The following is a 14,859-nucleotide window of genomic DNA, read 5'->3' as shown; positions in this document are numbered from 1 at the left end:
ACTAATCTACATTTTTTTAAAAAATGAGGAAAACCTTCTGAGATAAGGAAAATTCTTAAATGCAATGTATCCATTTCAACATTTCACCTTGCAGACTCCCTCAAATTCTCAGCTCCATATTCTCTCTTGTGTTCCTTACCATGATTGGGTTCCCTATTTACTTTTTCACCAACCTGCCTGTAATCAATTCTCCCCAAATTCAGGAACAATTTGCTTCATAAACTGAACATATCGCACAGTTTATTCTGCACTCAGCTCCTCTCAGTCACATCTTTACACAAACATAATACAGATAATTCACTTGGATTTAGGAAATTTCACAAGTCGCCATCTGCAGAGTACAACACAATTATCCCCTGGTTCATGACTCATTCAATAACTTATTGCATACACAATGGTACCTCCTCTTTATTTTGAATGCTACAGTCCTAAGCAACACGAAAGTGTACAGAAGCATCATTTCCTTTATGGATGACAGGACTCATGTTAGTGCTTTTCATGTAGCAGAGTACACCTAACGGTTGGAGCAGGAGGCTGAGAACCAGAAAACCAAGCTCATTTCTTTACATCAGTTGATGCAATACCTACATAGACATGCAAGATTCATGGATGAGCTACGTGATCTTGGGCGAGTCACTTAACTCTTCAAGCCCTCTGGGAACAGGAAAATACCTGTTGTGTATGAATATAACTCACCTTGGAGGCTGAATCCACAATCCCCTAGTAAATCATGTTTGCTAGTGGTTAGGTCAAGTGAGAAACATGAATTACGTTTTGGAAACATGAACGCTGACAGATTTTGTGATCATTGGAAAAACACTTTTCCACTCTTCAGTTTTCTCATGGCTGACTTCACCTCTTCATTTCTCAAAGTGTAGATTATTGGATTTAACATAGGGGCCACCACTGTGTAGAATACAGAGACTATCCTATCTGCAGAAAAACTGGTAGAAGGTCTCATATAGATGAAGACACAGGGGAAGAAGAAGAAGGTAACCACGGTGAGGTGGGAGGCACAAGTGGAGAAGGCTTTGCGTCTTCCTTCGGCAGTGCGGATCTTCAGGATAGTGGATATGATGTAGATATACGATATAAGCACACTCAGAAAGCAGCCCAGAGAGACTATCCCACTGTTAGCCACAATCATGGCATCGATCATGGTGGTATCTGTGCAAGCCAACTTTATCAAGGGTGGAATGTCGCAGAAGAAGCTGTTAATTTCATTGGGCCCACAGAAGGGCAAGCCAAGGGTCAACGTTGTCTGGATGTTAGAGTGAATAAAGCCAATGATCCAAGTGGCAACCACCATGAAAATACAGACCTTCCTGCTCATGATGCTAGAGTAATGCAATGGCTTGCAGATGGCAGCATATCGGTCGTAGGCCATGGCGGTGAAGATGAAGCATTCTGCGCAGGCAAAGAAATGGAAGAAGTAGAGTTGTGCAATGCAGCCATTAAACGATATGGTCTTCTTCTCGTACATGAAGTCCACGAGCATCTTAGGGACCGTGACGGAGGAATAGCACAGATCAATGAAGGAGAGCTTGGCCAAAAAGAAGTACATGGGATAATGGAGTCGGGGATCATGATAGATCGTAAGCATGATAAAAATATTCCCCACCAGGAGTGAGATGTAGATGAATAAAATCAAAACAAAAATGATGGCTTGTATACTTTCTTTGAACTGAAAGCCTATGAAAATAAACTCAGTCACGGTGCTTTGATTTCCCAGATCCATTTGTGTTTAACCTGAAAGGGATAAAAACATTTATAAAACAATAATATTCAAAGTTACGGGGGAAAAAAACACATTTGCAAAGATTTCTGGTAAATTCCCTCTGTTATTCTAATAAGGTCAGGAAGCAGGGAACCAGCGGAGCTGACAGGTGCGCGGCTGCTCTCTGCACCCTCCAGCAGCGTGCACCCGGGTCGGACCGCCCCCACCGCCCTTCCTACGCCACTGGCCCAAAGTGTATTCTGTAGCATAGTGCACCTAAACTCTAAGTGACATAGTTGAAAAAGGGGCATGCTAGGGGCGGGGCATGTGCGTTTCTAAAATCTATGTGCGTTGTTATAGAATGCACCCAATCTGCGCCTAATTTGTGCACTGGGATTTAGACCAAGTGAAACGTGACCTAAACGGATGCAGCCAAATTTGGTCGCATTCAAAGCCACTTGGCATATTCCATCTACTATGTGGAAATTTAAGCCTATTCTATAAAAAGCCATACTTTACGGAAAATGCCTAGGCGTATTTTTTTCCACATGGATCTTTCAGGCGCCATATATACAGAATCCAGCCCATAATGTTACTTTTTAACAATTTTATTAATGACTCAGTATAAACAATACAATATTTGTAAGTCATATACAGAACACAACATGAACAGATAAATGACCGATAATCATGACAAAAACATTGATCGTCACATTTTTCCCCTCAATAACTCCCATCCTACCTCCCCCTACCCCCATCTTCCCTCCCTACACTGCCTTACCCCTCTAAAGTTCTCCCCCTCCCCCATACCGCCCCTCCCTTTCTCTACCCCATTCCAGGCAGCAACATGTCTCCAATAACCCATGGCAATTGATTACTGTATTAACCAAGTCTCTTAGCTATCTTTGCTGAGTCCAGGCTTAGTCGATTTAAAATGGAACTTCGGGCCCTAGGGGCCAGAATATTAATATACGGTTCCCATGTCAGGTAGAATGTACGTTGTGTTTTAGGTTTGTAGTAGGAATCTCTCAACTCCAATAGTAACAGCGGGTGCCACCTATTGCGCCATTGCCAAAACGATGGTGCTTCTAACTGTGTCCAGTTAACTAAAATGCATTTCTTCCCCACTACACACGCTTTATAAATTAGCAGATTATAGTAGACAGTACTGTTTCCCTTCAGTAGGTCGACCCCCAGAAGGGCCGTCTCCGGCGTTAATGTCACCCTCCGCCCCAGGACGTCCCCTAAGAACTTCGCTATTTGCTCCCAGTATTTGGATATCTCTGGGCAAGCCCACATCCAGCCCATAATGTTAAAAGCCTATAACAGAATTGGCCTGCGTAAATTTACAATCACACTTTTTATTTTATATTAATATTATAATTTCACGTGCGAGCAAGAAACAAACTTGCAGTTAAGAAATAGGTACTCTAGGAGATCATCCAAGTGCACCAGATTAAAATTCCAGTAAGAGTAAGCCAGTTCAGAGCCACATCTCCTAGCCCCCAAATAAGGAACACAGTAATACCTCTTCTTTGCCAGGAGCTTTCTTTCCTTAATTTCTGGAAAAAATATACTCAGCTGGGATTTAGTTTTTTCTTGTGGCAAAAGTGAAAACATGGATAAAGCGCTGTGGAACTTTTGCCCCAAAGAGCTACGTTGCAAAGAATATCTGACCCTAAGAGTTAGAAGTGTCAAGAGTTCATTCTTACTGGTTTCCTGAATTTTGCCGTGGATGTATTCTGGAGATGTCTGCCTTTAGGTTGCAAAAGACGCTGTGGAACTCTAGCTAGAAACTTTACACAAATTCAAGTCATCGTCAATCACCAGTCAATCACCAACAACATATAAGATTTATTCAATGCAACACTTACTGCCAACTTTACCGCATAATTGGAGAAGCTGAACACGACACAAATTACCCCCCCCCCCTGCTCAATATAGGGGATCTCAGCACCATCTGGCACCCACAGAGCTAACACCTATGAACACAGCTATACTCCTTTTGAATGATCACCCATGGGTTTTCACTTAGACCACTGGACTCTACTTTTCGACTTCTTATTCAACCCATAACTCTTTTACCTCATTCAGAAATGCTAGCTTTCATTTCTTAGGTGAAGCCTCTTAATGCATTTGTCCCTGCAATTTTAAAGATTTTCAGAACAATTTATCAGAAAGGCATGAATTAAAACTCTACCTGTTATTAGGAACTGGTGATCTTGCTTTGGAAAGCTATATAATTTTTGATGAATAAGTGACCAAGTACCGAGATTGTGTGTGTGAACACTGAACGAAATCTGTCTACGGCAGATGTATCTCCAACCATCATCATAGACTGTCATATGCATTGAAGACAAGTATTCATCTCCTACCTAGTTTATTGTGCGTCATCCGTCAAAACTGAGGCTTCAAACCCATTTGCCACTTCTGGAATGAGCAGCTAAGTGCTGTCTGGTGTTAGTCGAAATTTCACTAAGTAAACGAAAAGAAGACAGAAGTGTGTTACGAAAGTTGTAATCACAATGTTATACAACTAGCTGATCATCTTATGTTTATGTCATATCATCCAGAAGGCAAATTAATCCTGTCAGCTCTTCACTTCTAATCTTGCAGTCCAAAACCCTTTGGGTAGCAAGTTGAAAACTGTGCATAGAGATTATACAGAAGACTTTAGTCATTCAGGGATCCTTTTACCAAGCTGCAGGGGCCATTTCTCTCACAGAGGGTTAAAAAGCCCCCAGACAAACATGGCCGTGCGGTACGAGAATTCTTATCACGTGGCCATGCGGCCACCCATTGAGGTAGTGATAAGGGTTCTCGCAGTAACCAGGCAGCGCACGGCGATGTCCGATTACCGCCGGGTTACCAATTCAAACCATTTCCGGGGGGTTTTTTTCCCCTTGAAATGGTGCGTGCTGAGGGCACAGCTACCACCGGCAGCCACATTGGGCTTGTGCTAGTCCTGATTTAGCATGCGGTAAGCCTGCATTGGGCTTAGCAACGCTTTTGTAAAAGCCCCCCCACCCAGGAAAAAACTGCATTAAACATGATTTTCTTATGGACTACACTGGGATCATTGATACCAGTATTGAACAAAAGGGTCCTTTTACTAAAATGTGTTAAGATTTGGAGTTATCGCAGTCTAATGCAGGATTTTCCTGCACATTAAGGACTAAATTCTATCTATGATGCCATGAAAATGCGCGTGGGGAAAAATACTACACAGCGCTATTCTGTAAACTATGCTTAAAGTTAGGGACAGTTTATAGAATAGCGCTTTTACTCAAGAACTGCAAATTTATTTACACCAATGGAGACATCGTACAAATGCTCACACCTAAATTAGACATAGGTCCTATCTTAGTCTATAATTATGCATGTAAATGAAATGACAGCCTCCAACCCTTCCATTTCCATGCCCCGTTTTTTGACTCACATATAAAATGTAGGCGCAGATCCCATGCCTAAATTTAAGCTTATATATTTTAATTCATTCTAATTAGTGCCAATAATCGCTTGTTAAAACGCCAATTATCATCACTAATTAACTCATTCAATTTTTAGCACTTTTTTTTTATAGACGTAGGCCATAACTGCATATCTAATGCAGTACTTTTTAGGGAATTTTCAATCATTTTTATTCAGGTCATGCACTAATGTTCAAGAAAACAACAGGGAAGAGATGCATAAGATCCAAGACGACAGTGCAAAAAAGCAGGTCACACTAGGAAAATTCCATTAAAATACGTTATTAGTGTGAGGACTGAGAAAGCCCGACACTGGCCGTGTTTCGACCACACAAGGGCTGCATCAGGGGCCTTAGAAACAGACAAAATAGACAATTGTTAGTAAAAAAAAAAAAGTAATAAATAATAATCATAAAACGTGAATTTAGTAACATTAAAATACCACAACATGTACAAACAAAAAAAATAATCCATATAAAAAATATAAAAACACAAATCATTAAAATGAAAATGAACATATTTTAGAAATAGTTTATGGTTATAATTTATTTATGCTTACTATACCACTTACACTGACCAATCAGGACAAAGCGGTGGACATTGTACATGGCATATAAGGAGGAGGAAGAAAAGGAACGTCATTATTTGATAGGAAAGAGCTAGGCATTCAGTCAAGGAGACAAAAAAAAAGCCATAAACATTAGGAAAACGATTAGGAAGGGAAAATAATATTATGGTGACGAGGACGACAACAGGAGGGAAAGGGTAAAGTGACAGATCTTTTGTGTCCGGGACTCCAAAAGCTTGTATGAACAGCCAGATCTTGATGTGTACCTGCATAATGAGAGCGGAAGATGTGCGGACAAAGAAAGAAAAAAAAGAACAGTTTCTAGCTGATTCAAGGTATGCACATTTGGGATACCTTACCTAAGAGGTGTCTAAAAGCCACTTCACCTTCTTGGTAAAACCTGCAAAAAGTCAAAAGAGGAATGACGGTCACTAACCATCTTGAATCTTGTGGATCGCTTGCCCGGTTCTTTTCATGCACCAGCGTCGACATTAGGGTCGGGTACCCTGCCAGGAGTTTCATGCAAAATCAATGCAAATGCCAAGACCCAACTTTAGCAGTGAATCCCTGGCATAGGGGTGAAGTTATCTTGTGCACAGAATCTACCCCACTTAGAGACGTTACCCTTCGTATACAGTCACATTGTGAAGAGACTCTCGTAGGAAATGAGGCAGTTGCACAGTGTTTGAGGAAAACCCGAGAACGCAAAAATAAAAGAGCACACTGTAAGCTTCATAAGCCTTTATATTCTTTCTAGGAATACATTTTTGACCCGGACATTAGCGCAGGTGACATTAGACCTCAGATTTTGTAAATAAACCTGGGCCAACAATTTTATGCGAAATAAAAGTAAGCAGATAACTTATCACATTTTCTTTCCTGACCCAGCTCTGAAATGCAAAGTAAAACTGTTCTAGAGTACAAATAGAAGACAAAAGTATAATATAGCATAAGCGTGAATCCCTCTAACTTGCATTATTTGAGGTGATCGTCCAGATCCTTTCTCCTTAGCTGTGAGAGGTCCTTCGTGAGACTCATTCTATGCCAGAAAGACTGAGGGAACTCATCACCAAAGGACTGTATGTAGTATTCAGCATGATGAGCTATTTAAACTGGTTCTGGGATCCCCCACGGACCAGCTTCAGGCATCCAGATCATTTTCTGCCTTCACTACAGAGCCCCCACGCCACACCTTGTGGAACTGTGTGGCAAATTAGTAAAAGATGTGTTTCAAAAGTCATCTGTCACGTTTGCGCTCTGCCGCTATCCTGGTCGTTCTGCCACAGGCGCAGAAAGCTGCCGTGAGCAGTAGCACGCATGTTACAGGATGAACAATGCTTTAAAGGGGTCCAGGACAGTAAACAGGGGCTCGCAGTTTGTTAAAATGGATAGTAATCAGTCCATTAGATAATCCACTGCAACGTATGGAAATACACAGGAGATTTTAATGCACACACAAAGCAAGAAATTTACCACCAGGTCTGAGGCAATGCAGAAGGGTTAATTCTGAGGATTTAATGCCAGTTGTTTTCTTTTTTTCTTTGAACCACAGCAAGTACCTGCAACTTTAAAAGACAGAACAGGAGGTAACAGCTCTAAGGGCATGTCTGGAGAAAACAAACATGCTAGAGCACATCCGTAGTTGCTGTTACGCACATAAATAACAGCCTTGCAAAAATGTTAATTGCATGATTTTTTGTGAGGCTAATATCCATTTGCAGAACAACATTCCAGTTCATGCATAGGTGTGTGCTGGCACTCTTGTTTTGCTTGGACATGCGTACAGTGTAGAAAATCTGGGGGGAAAAGAACCCAAATTATAGCTACGTCATGCAAGGTTCCACGTTAGGAGTTACGGACCAAGAAAGGGATCTGGGTGTCGTCGTCGATAATACACTGAAACCTTCTGCTCAGTGTGCTGCTGCGGCTAGGAAAGCGAATAGAATGTTCGTTATTATTAGGAAAGGTATGGAAAACAGGTGTGAGGATGTTATAATGCCACACCTTGAGTATTGTGTTCAATTCTGGTCGCCGCATCTCAAGAAAGATATAGTGGAATTGGAAAAGGTGCAGCGAAGGGCGACTAAAAGGATAGCAGGGATGGGACGACTTCCCTATGAAGAAAGACTAAGGAGGCTAGGGCTTTTCAGCTTGGAGAACAGACGGCTGAGGGGAGACATGATAGAGGTATATAAAATAATGAGTGGAGTGGAACAGGTGGATGTAAAGCGTCTGTTCACGCTTTCCAAAAATACTAGGACTAGGGGGCATGCGATGAAACTACAGTGTAGTAAATTTAAAACAAATCTGAGAAAATCTTTCTTCACCCAACGCATAATTAAACTCTGAAATTCGTTGCCGGAGAACGTGGTGAAGGCGGTTAGCTTGGCAGAGTTTAAAAAGGGGTTGGATGGTTTCCTAAAGGACAAGTCCATAAACCACTACTAAATGGACTTGGGAAAAATCCACAATTCCAGGAATAACATGAATAGAATGTTTGTAAATTTGGGAAGCTCGCCAGGTGCCCTTGGCCTGGATTGGCTGCTGTCATGGACAGGATGCTGGGCTCGATGGACCCTTGGTCTTTTCCCAGTGTGGCATTACTTATGTACTTATGTGAGGCCACTCTCATTACAGAAACTTTGTGTGCATGTTTACAGCAGGCTTTCCCTGATTAGTTCTGTGTGCTTTGCATTTACATCTCATTCATTTGCTGAATTGCTGCGACTTATTTTCTCACTAATTTTGAGGTAGAAACCGCACACTCAGTCACTGGTGCATGGTTCTACCGCATGGCTTTCTGCATCAACCCCTCTGTTATGGCAGTCTCAGAGACATAATACAAGCAAGAAGCGAAGGTATATCAAGGAAGGATACTGGGGACGATCCTCAAGTTAGGAATGTCGATTCCACGCACTGAGTGCCAATTCTGTAACTCTGTTATAGGACACTAGCAAAAGTCCGCACTGAGATACATACATTTAAGCATGCCCACTTATGCCAGGTCTATGGCTGTCATAAGCTGGCATGGCTAGGTGCATAATGCAGTGTGTACAACTATAGTGCAATAATTCTTTCATAGTGTAGGCGTGTCTGTTGGAAGATCCATCTATGACCTTAATAATCTCTACTAGTTTAAGTAGGAGGGATATCAATTTCTTGGCCACGATCCGTACATGTGTACACCCCGATTTAGTAAATTGCACCCGCTCTTTATAGAATACCGTTGGCGCCAAATTCCGCACTCAACTTTGGTCAAGAGGACTTACGTCAACTGAAACAGATGTAAATCCTCTCGCACAAGTCGGACGAACCAACAAGGGGTGAAAGACTCTAAAGGAAAAGTTCAGAGACACCCAGGCGGCCAATCTCTTCAGAAGCATAAAGGTTTATTCTCCAAAACATACAATGCAGGTTGCGCTGACAATTCTGACCCAACACGGGCCGTTTATCGGCAACAGGCCTTCTTCAGGGGTCCTAATTGAAACGTAACGCAATAAAATGTGGAGAATAGCCTTCATTCAAACTGCGGCACTGAGCCTCCACAGCAAAATAGCGTATTAATCTATAAGATTTATATGTGCTGCAGTTTGACTGTTGTGGAAGCACTGCTTTCCCCTTTTTGTTGTTTGATTTGAGGCGCAAGTTGGACACACATCCGTGGTATTCCATAATACTGTTTGTGATTTTCTAGAACACCTATGCCCCCCCATGGCCATGCTCCCTTTGTAGTGGCCACCCTCCCACCGTTGACATGATCTGATCAACCCCCCTCCTATCCTCCTGATGTAATCATTGGTCCCCCCACCCCACCCAACACATCACTGTCCCCTTTCCCCCCCATTAGAACAAGCCCCACCCCTCCAGGCCAAGCTTAGTCTACGTGATCCAGTGCGGTGATGGGGGCAGGAGCTAACGCCACTTGCTCCTGCCCCTGGAGACTCCATTTTAAAAATAGCTGCCACTTGACTACTTTTAGAGGTCATGCTGGCCATTTTTAGGGCAAGAGCGAGTGGGGTTCGCACCTGCCCCCATCACCTCACTGGATCACCAAGGAATAAGATAGGCTTGTTTTAACAGGAGGAAGAGAGCAGTAATAGTGTCAGATGAGGTGGAAGGGGGGGTCAGTGATTGTGGCGGGGAGGGGGAGTGGGAGGAGAGATACTCATAAGCGGTTTATGCAGGTCCTAGTCAATATTCAGCCAGGCCCACATAAGTGTCTTATGTAAATTCAAGCCCAATTTACAACAAACTCAAGTGATTAATATGCAGCTGCATCGGGTTTGGACAGTATTTTTAAAGATATTATTCAAGGGACCCTAAAGGAAAATAAACTTTTAGCATTCAACCTGTTTACTTATTGGCATTTTTATTTCACGCCTTAACAGATTTCAACCCTTTCCGACCCAAACGCGAGGGGAGTGAATGTAAGACGTCACGCTAGAGAAATGTTTACAAATTCTAAAATAATTTATACATGAATCGACAGTAGCTAGAATTAATAACCTAATGTTTGGTACCATAGCTGACAAAATTCAAACTTTTTCTTCAATTCTTTCCTGATCGGTAATCAACTCAGAATGTAAACTTTCAGGCAATCAAGACTTCAGAAAGTTTTAACTCAAGTTGGTTGTCATTAAACTTCCAAGCCTCAGAGTGCTTGAGCCTCTGTGGTTGGTGATTGCTCCCCTGACCAATGATGTCATCCTCATGGAGATATTACACTAACCAGTTTTGAGCACCACGTTTTCCATGAGGTAGCTAAATCACTAAAGGCATCATTAAAGGGAGACTCTTTCTTTCCATATTTCCTCTCTTGGGAATGCAACGGTTCTCAGCAAAGCACATGCCATCTTTGCTTTCTTTACATTTAATTCTTTACATATCAGGTGGTAATAAGCCTAATAGGCAGGAAATGAGAAAAGAAAGGTGTTGGAACCACACTATTTGCTGAAACTTTCCAGAACTCTGAAGAAACTTTTCCTTTTTCTCTTCATGAATTTTACAGTCCAAAATATCTTGTTCAAACAAGTAAGTCCAAGGCTGACAACCCTTGGTCGAGACATTAAGCAGATGTCCCCTATGACGTCCCAGAGTTCATTCTTCTTCTTCTTGTGAATTCCTTTAGTTCGTGCTTCCTGTTTTGATTGATCTAAGCAGCTTTTCAAAGAATTTTCAATGGAATTTCATATATATATATATATATAGAGAGAGAGAGAGAGAGAGAGAATCCATTTGTCCATTGTACAAGTTTATCAATCCCATACCAAGCAACAACTAAAGAATAAATCTTATGGATCCCATTTGTCCACTTTCTTTGTCTATAGCAACCCTCCCAACTGGTGAAAGATCTAGGACAACAAAAACTGGATGTGACCATCTAGCCACATGTGCTAGCCTTTTAGACAACTGAACTGGGTGCCAAAATGTTCTATTTTTCTGGCAAAAGATGATCAAGAATCTATTCTATGATCTGACAAAGTTGCTGTGTGTAATCTCGTATCACACATACAGCCATAAAGTATTTTCATAAATCAAAACATCTATACTGTATTCAGGTGCTCAATAAATTATTTGTCTAGCTGGACCAATGTATGAACAAAAGAAAAGACACCCTCCAACATAAAAAATAATTTTTATCAACCATTGTACAGGTTCAGTCACAGGGTCATATGGTTTCATCCCCAAAGAACTAAATTCGGTTAATGGCATTGAAAAAATGGGCGCTGTTTGAAGAAGAGCATGCAGTGGGATCCACGGCCAACTTTTAGGCATGAGATTTACACCGAGTGAAACCAGGTGTAAATCTTGGCATCTAACTTAGGTGCGGAGCCCCCGAATTCTATAATACTGCACTCATCTTTAGTGAATACCCATGACGTGCCCAAGCCCCTCCCGTGGCCCTGCCCCCTTTTCAGTTCCATGCTCAAAAATTTACATGTGCATCTTTATAGACTGGCATCTAGTAATATGCACATGTAAATCCAAATTGTAGCAAGTTAACTCCAATAATTGATTGTTAGTACCCACTTATTGGCTCTAAGAGACTCGTTACTCAATTAACTTGCATACTCAGATTGGACATGCACCCAAATTTATGCCCACAAATCTGAGCACCATATATAGAATTTGGGGGATAGTTTAAATAGAAGGAGATCAAGGATTTTCTAATATAGTAACATAGTAAATGATGGCAGATAAAGACCTTACAGTCCATCCAGTCTACCCAACAAGATAAACTCATTTTACATAGTATGTGATACTTTATATGTATACCTGAGTTTGATTTGTCCTTGCCTTTCTCAGGGCACAGACCGTAGAAATCTGCTCAGCACTGTTCTTGTACTAAAAGTTCTGAAGCTAACGTCGAAGCCCCTTAAAATTTACACTCCAGTCCATCCCTATCTATTCAGTCATGATAAGGGCACAGACCGTAGAAGTCTGCCCAGCACGGGTTTTGCTTCCCAATTACCGACGTTGCCACCCAATCTCCGCTAACATTCCGTGGAACTATTCCTTCTGGATTTCTTTGTGTTTATCCCACGCATGTTTGAATTCCATTACCGTTTTCATCTCCACCACCTCCCGTGGGAGGACATTCCACGTATCCACCACCCTCTCCGTGAAAAAATACTTCCTGACATTACTCCTGAGTTTGCCCCCCTTCAACCTTCTGCCAGATTTCATGCTAGATATGGATCCGAGTCTTAGATCCTCAGGGGTCACAGCTCTGCTAGGTATAAGGACACATTTATTGGTCATGTGAAGGGCAATTCTATATCTGGGCGTTCTTGCACATGTAAACATATAGAATCCTGGCACTTTTATGGTAATAAGTGTCAGCAAAGTGACTAAGTGCTATTCTCTAAAGGCATGCATGAGTTTTCATAAAGTATAAATGCAAGGGGACATTCACCTGGGTGGTGCATGGGAGGGGCATGGGTGAGGCTGCCACTTAAATGCACAACTCACAGAATACAGTAAGTTCTGTGTGCTCTTGCTACAGGTTTATGCTAAGGTTCTGCCATCATCTACTATGTTACTATGTTTATGATTGTAGGTTTATGGTTGTATTTTTTATCTTTTATTTTCAAGATTTTATGTTGTTTATGGAGTTTGTTTTTGTTTTCTTATTTGATTATGTATGGTTTTTTTTGGGGGGGGGGGTTGTAACCTGTTTTGGGCTCTACTGGGAGGACAGGCTAAATATTGAAATAAATGTAAGGCACGTTGATGCTGGGTTATGCCAGTTTTCTATGATGGAATCTGGGTGGCCAGAGGCTTTTATAAAATAAACTCTACCATCTAACATCGGGGCATCTAAAAAGAGGTGTCTGGTTGAAGAACTGCCCCCACTGTAGGTGGAGTGAAATCTCTTGGAGGTGGGGAGAGAGCTGGCAGTACGAAGAAGCGACTTAACCAGAGATAAAGAAAAGAAGGGAAGTGAAAAGTACAAAGACAGAGGAACAGAAGCAGAGAAAAGTCAGAATGACTGAAGTAGTGTGAAGAAGTGAGCTGCCTGCTCTTCCGTTTTTGTGCAGCTCCTGAACTCCTTCGCCTCACTGTGGCTTCCGTAGCACAGTAATAGGTCGCGGCATCACTCAGCTCCACTTTCTCTTTAGACAGACTTGTTGATTTCTTGGAAGAAATGGTTTTCAAAGTAAAATGTTTAATTTCTTTAGCTCCATCATAGGCACTCCCCAAAAACTCCAGCGTCCCACCTCGGGGCTGTTTGTACCAGAACATGGTGTAATGGTTGGTTGTATTAGCCTTGCAGTGGAGCTCGACAGATTCTCCTGCAAATCGGGACACCTCTGCAGGTTGAAACACCTGGCACACCCTGCCCTGTGGATCTATAAGAAAAAAAGTGAAAATGCAAGAATTAAACATTTATACACTATTAAAATGGAAAAAAGCAAATAGTCATGAAACAGCTAAACTGAAAAGTACAAAACTATTTTCAAGGATTTAACAGTCGCTGCAGAGCAATCATTGAAAACATAATTATTGTTAAAACCACTTTCGTGCCCTGTTAACTGTAACTACCCTGAGAAAGCTTTATCTTTTTAAATATATTGTGAATATTTAATGGTCAGATGTCCATGCTATGGATATTTGGAAATATGACTTACAGAAGAGAAAGAAAGCAGAAACGACTGTCAAAGTCTTCATCGTTCTTCCAAGAACTTGTGGTCAACTTTCTGGGGAAGTTCTGTCTGAAGCATTTGCCTGTGTGACTGTGACTTTAACAACCTTCAAAAAGTCCTAACTTCCTGTTCTGCTTATCAACACTTTTTTCAGAGCACACACATCCTCTGATGGGCTGGCAGTGGAGTGATGATATCTTTTAGGGGTAGAGCGAAAGTGAGCTGTACAGAGATATAGCCCTACCAGTGACAGAGACTAAAAGTGAGGCAAGTGAGTGGAAATACCTGTTTCTTGTCCTTCAGCATTTTGGTTTCCCAGATGTGACCCTGCATATGTTGCGTCTCTTGTACTCTACGCCGACAGGGAAGATAGAGTATCCTGATAGTGAGGTTGCAAAAGAGATTGTAGTAGATCGGGTATCTTTAAATAACAATAAAAATCAGACAAAAGATTGCCAATTAATACTGTCAAGTACTAAGCATGATGTACTTAGGAACAACAAACATAGTTTGAAATGTCTATATGCGAATGCCAGGAGCCTAAGAAATAAGATGGGGGAGTTAGAATATATTGCACTAAATGAAAAATTAGATATAATAGGCATCTCTGAGACCTGGTGGAAGGAGGATAACCAGTGGGACACTGTCATACCGGGGTACAAATTATATCGTAGTGATAGGGTGAATCGGATTGGTGGAGGGGTAGCATTGTATATTAACGAGAGCCTTGAATCAAATAGATTGAAAATTCTGCAGGAAGCAAAACACTCCTTGGAATCACTGTGGATTGAAATTCCATGTGCAAAGGGGAAAAGGATAGTGATAGGAGTGTACTACCGTCCGCCTGGCCAGGACGAACAGACGGATGCGGAAATGTTAAAGGAAATCAGGGACGCAAACAAACTGGGCAACACAATAATAATGGGGGATTTCAATTACCCGCATATAGACTGGGGT

General features: G+C 41.7%; 1 protein-coding gene and 1 gene segment (V, D, J or C); both read right to left on the bottom strand.

Annotated features, from left to right (window-relative positions):
• Positions 1-805: 805 nt before the first annotated feature.
• Positions 806-13,172, bottom strand: LOC115457704 (olfactory receptor 1509-like). The gene is made up of 3 exons (XM_030187261.1): positions 13,058-13,172; positions 4,093-4,192; positions 806-1,749 (listed from the first exon to the last, which is right to left on the bottom strand). Exon 3 carries the CDS (start codon positions 1,736-1,738, stop codon positions 806-808), a length of 933 nt encoding a protein of 310 aa, XP_030043121.1. The 5' UTR covers positions 1,739-1,749; positions 4,093-4,192; positions 13,058-13,172.
• On the bottom strand, positions 13,076-13,959 carry LOC115457240. The segment is given in 2 exon segments: positions 13,076-13,608; positions 13,888-13,959. Coding segments are annotated over 2 exon segments (573 nt in total).
• Between the last annotated feature and the right edge of the window lie 900 nt (positions 13,960-14,859).

The sequence above is a fragment of the Microcaecilia unicolor genome, chromosome 14 (genome assembly GCF_901765095.1).
Source record: "Microcaecilia unicolor chromosome 14, aMicUni1.1, whole genome shotgun sequence".
In the NCBI taxonomy this organism is placed as follows: domain Eukaryota; kingdom Metazoa; phylum Chordata; class Amphibia; order Gymnophiona; family Siphonopidae; genus Microcaecilia; species Microcaecilia unicolor.
This window is presented reverse-complemented; position numbering and strand designations above follow the sequence as displayed.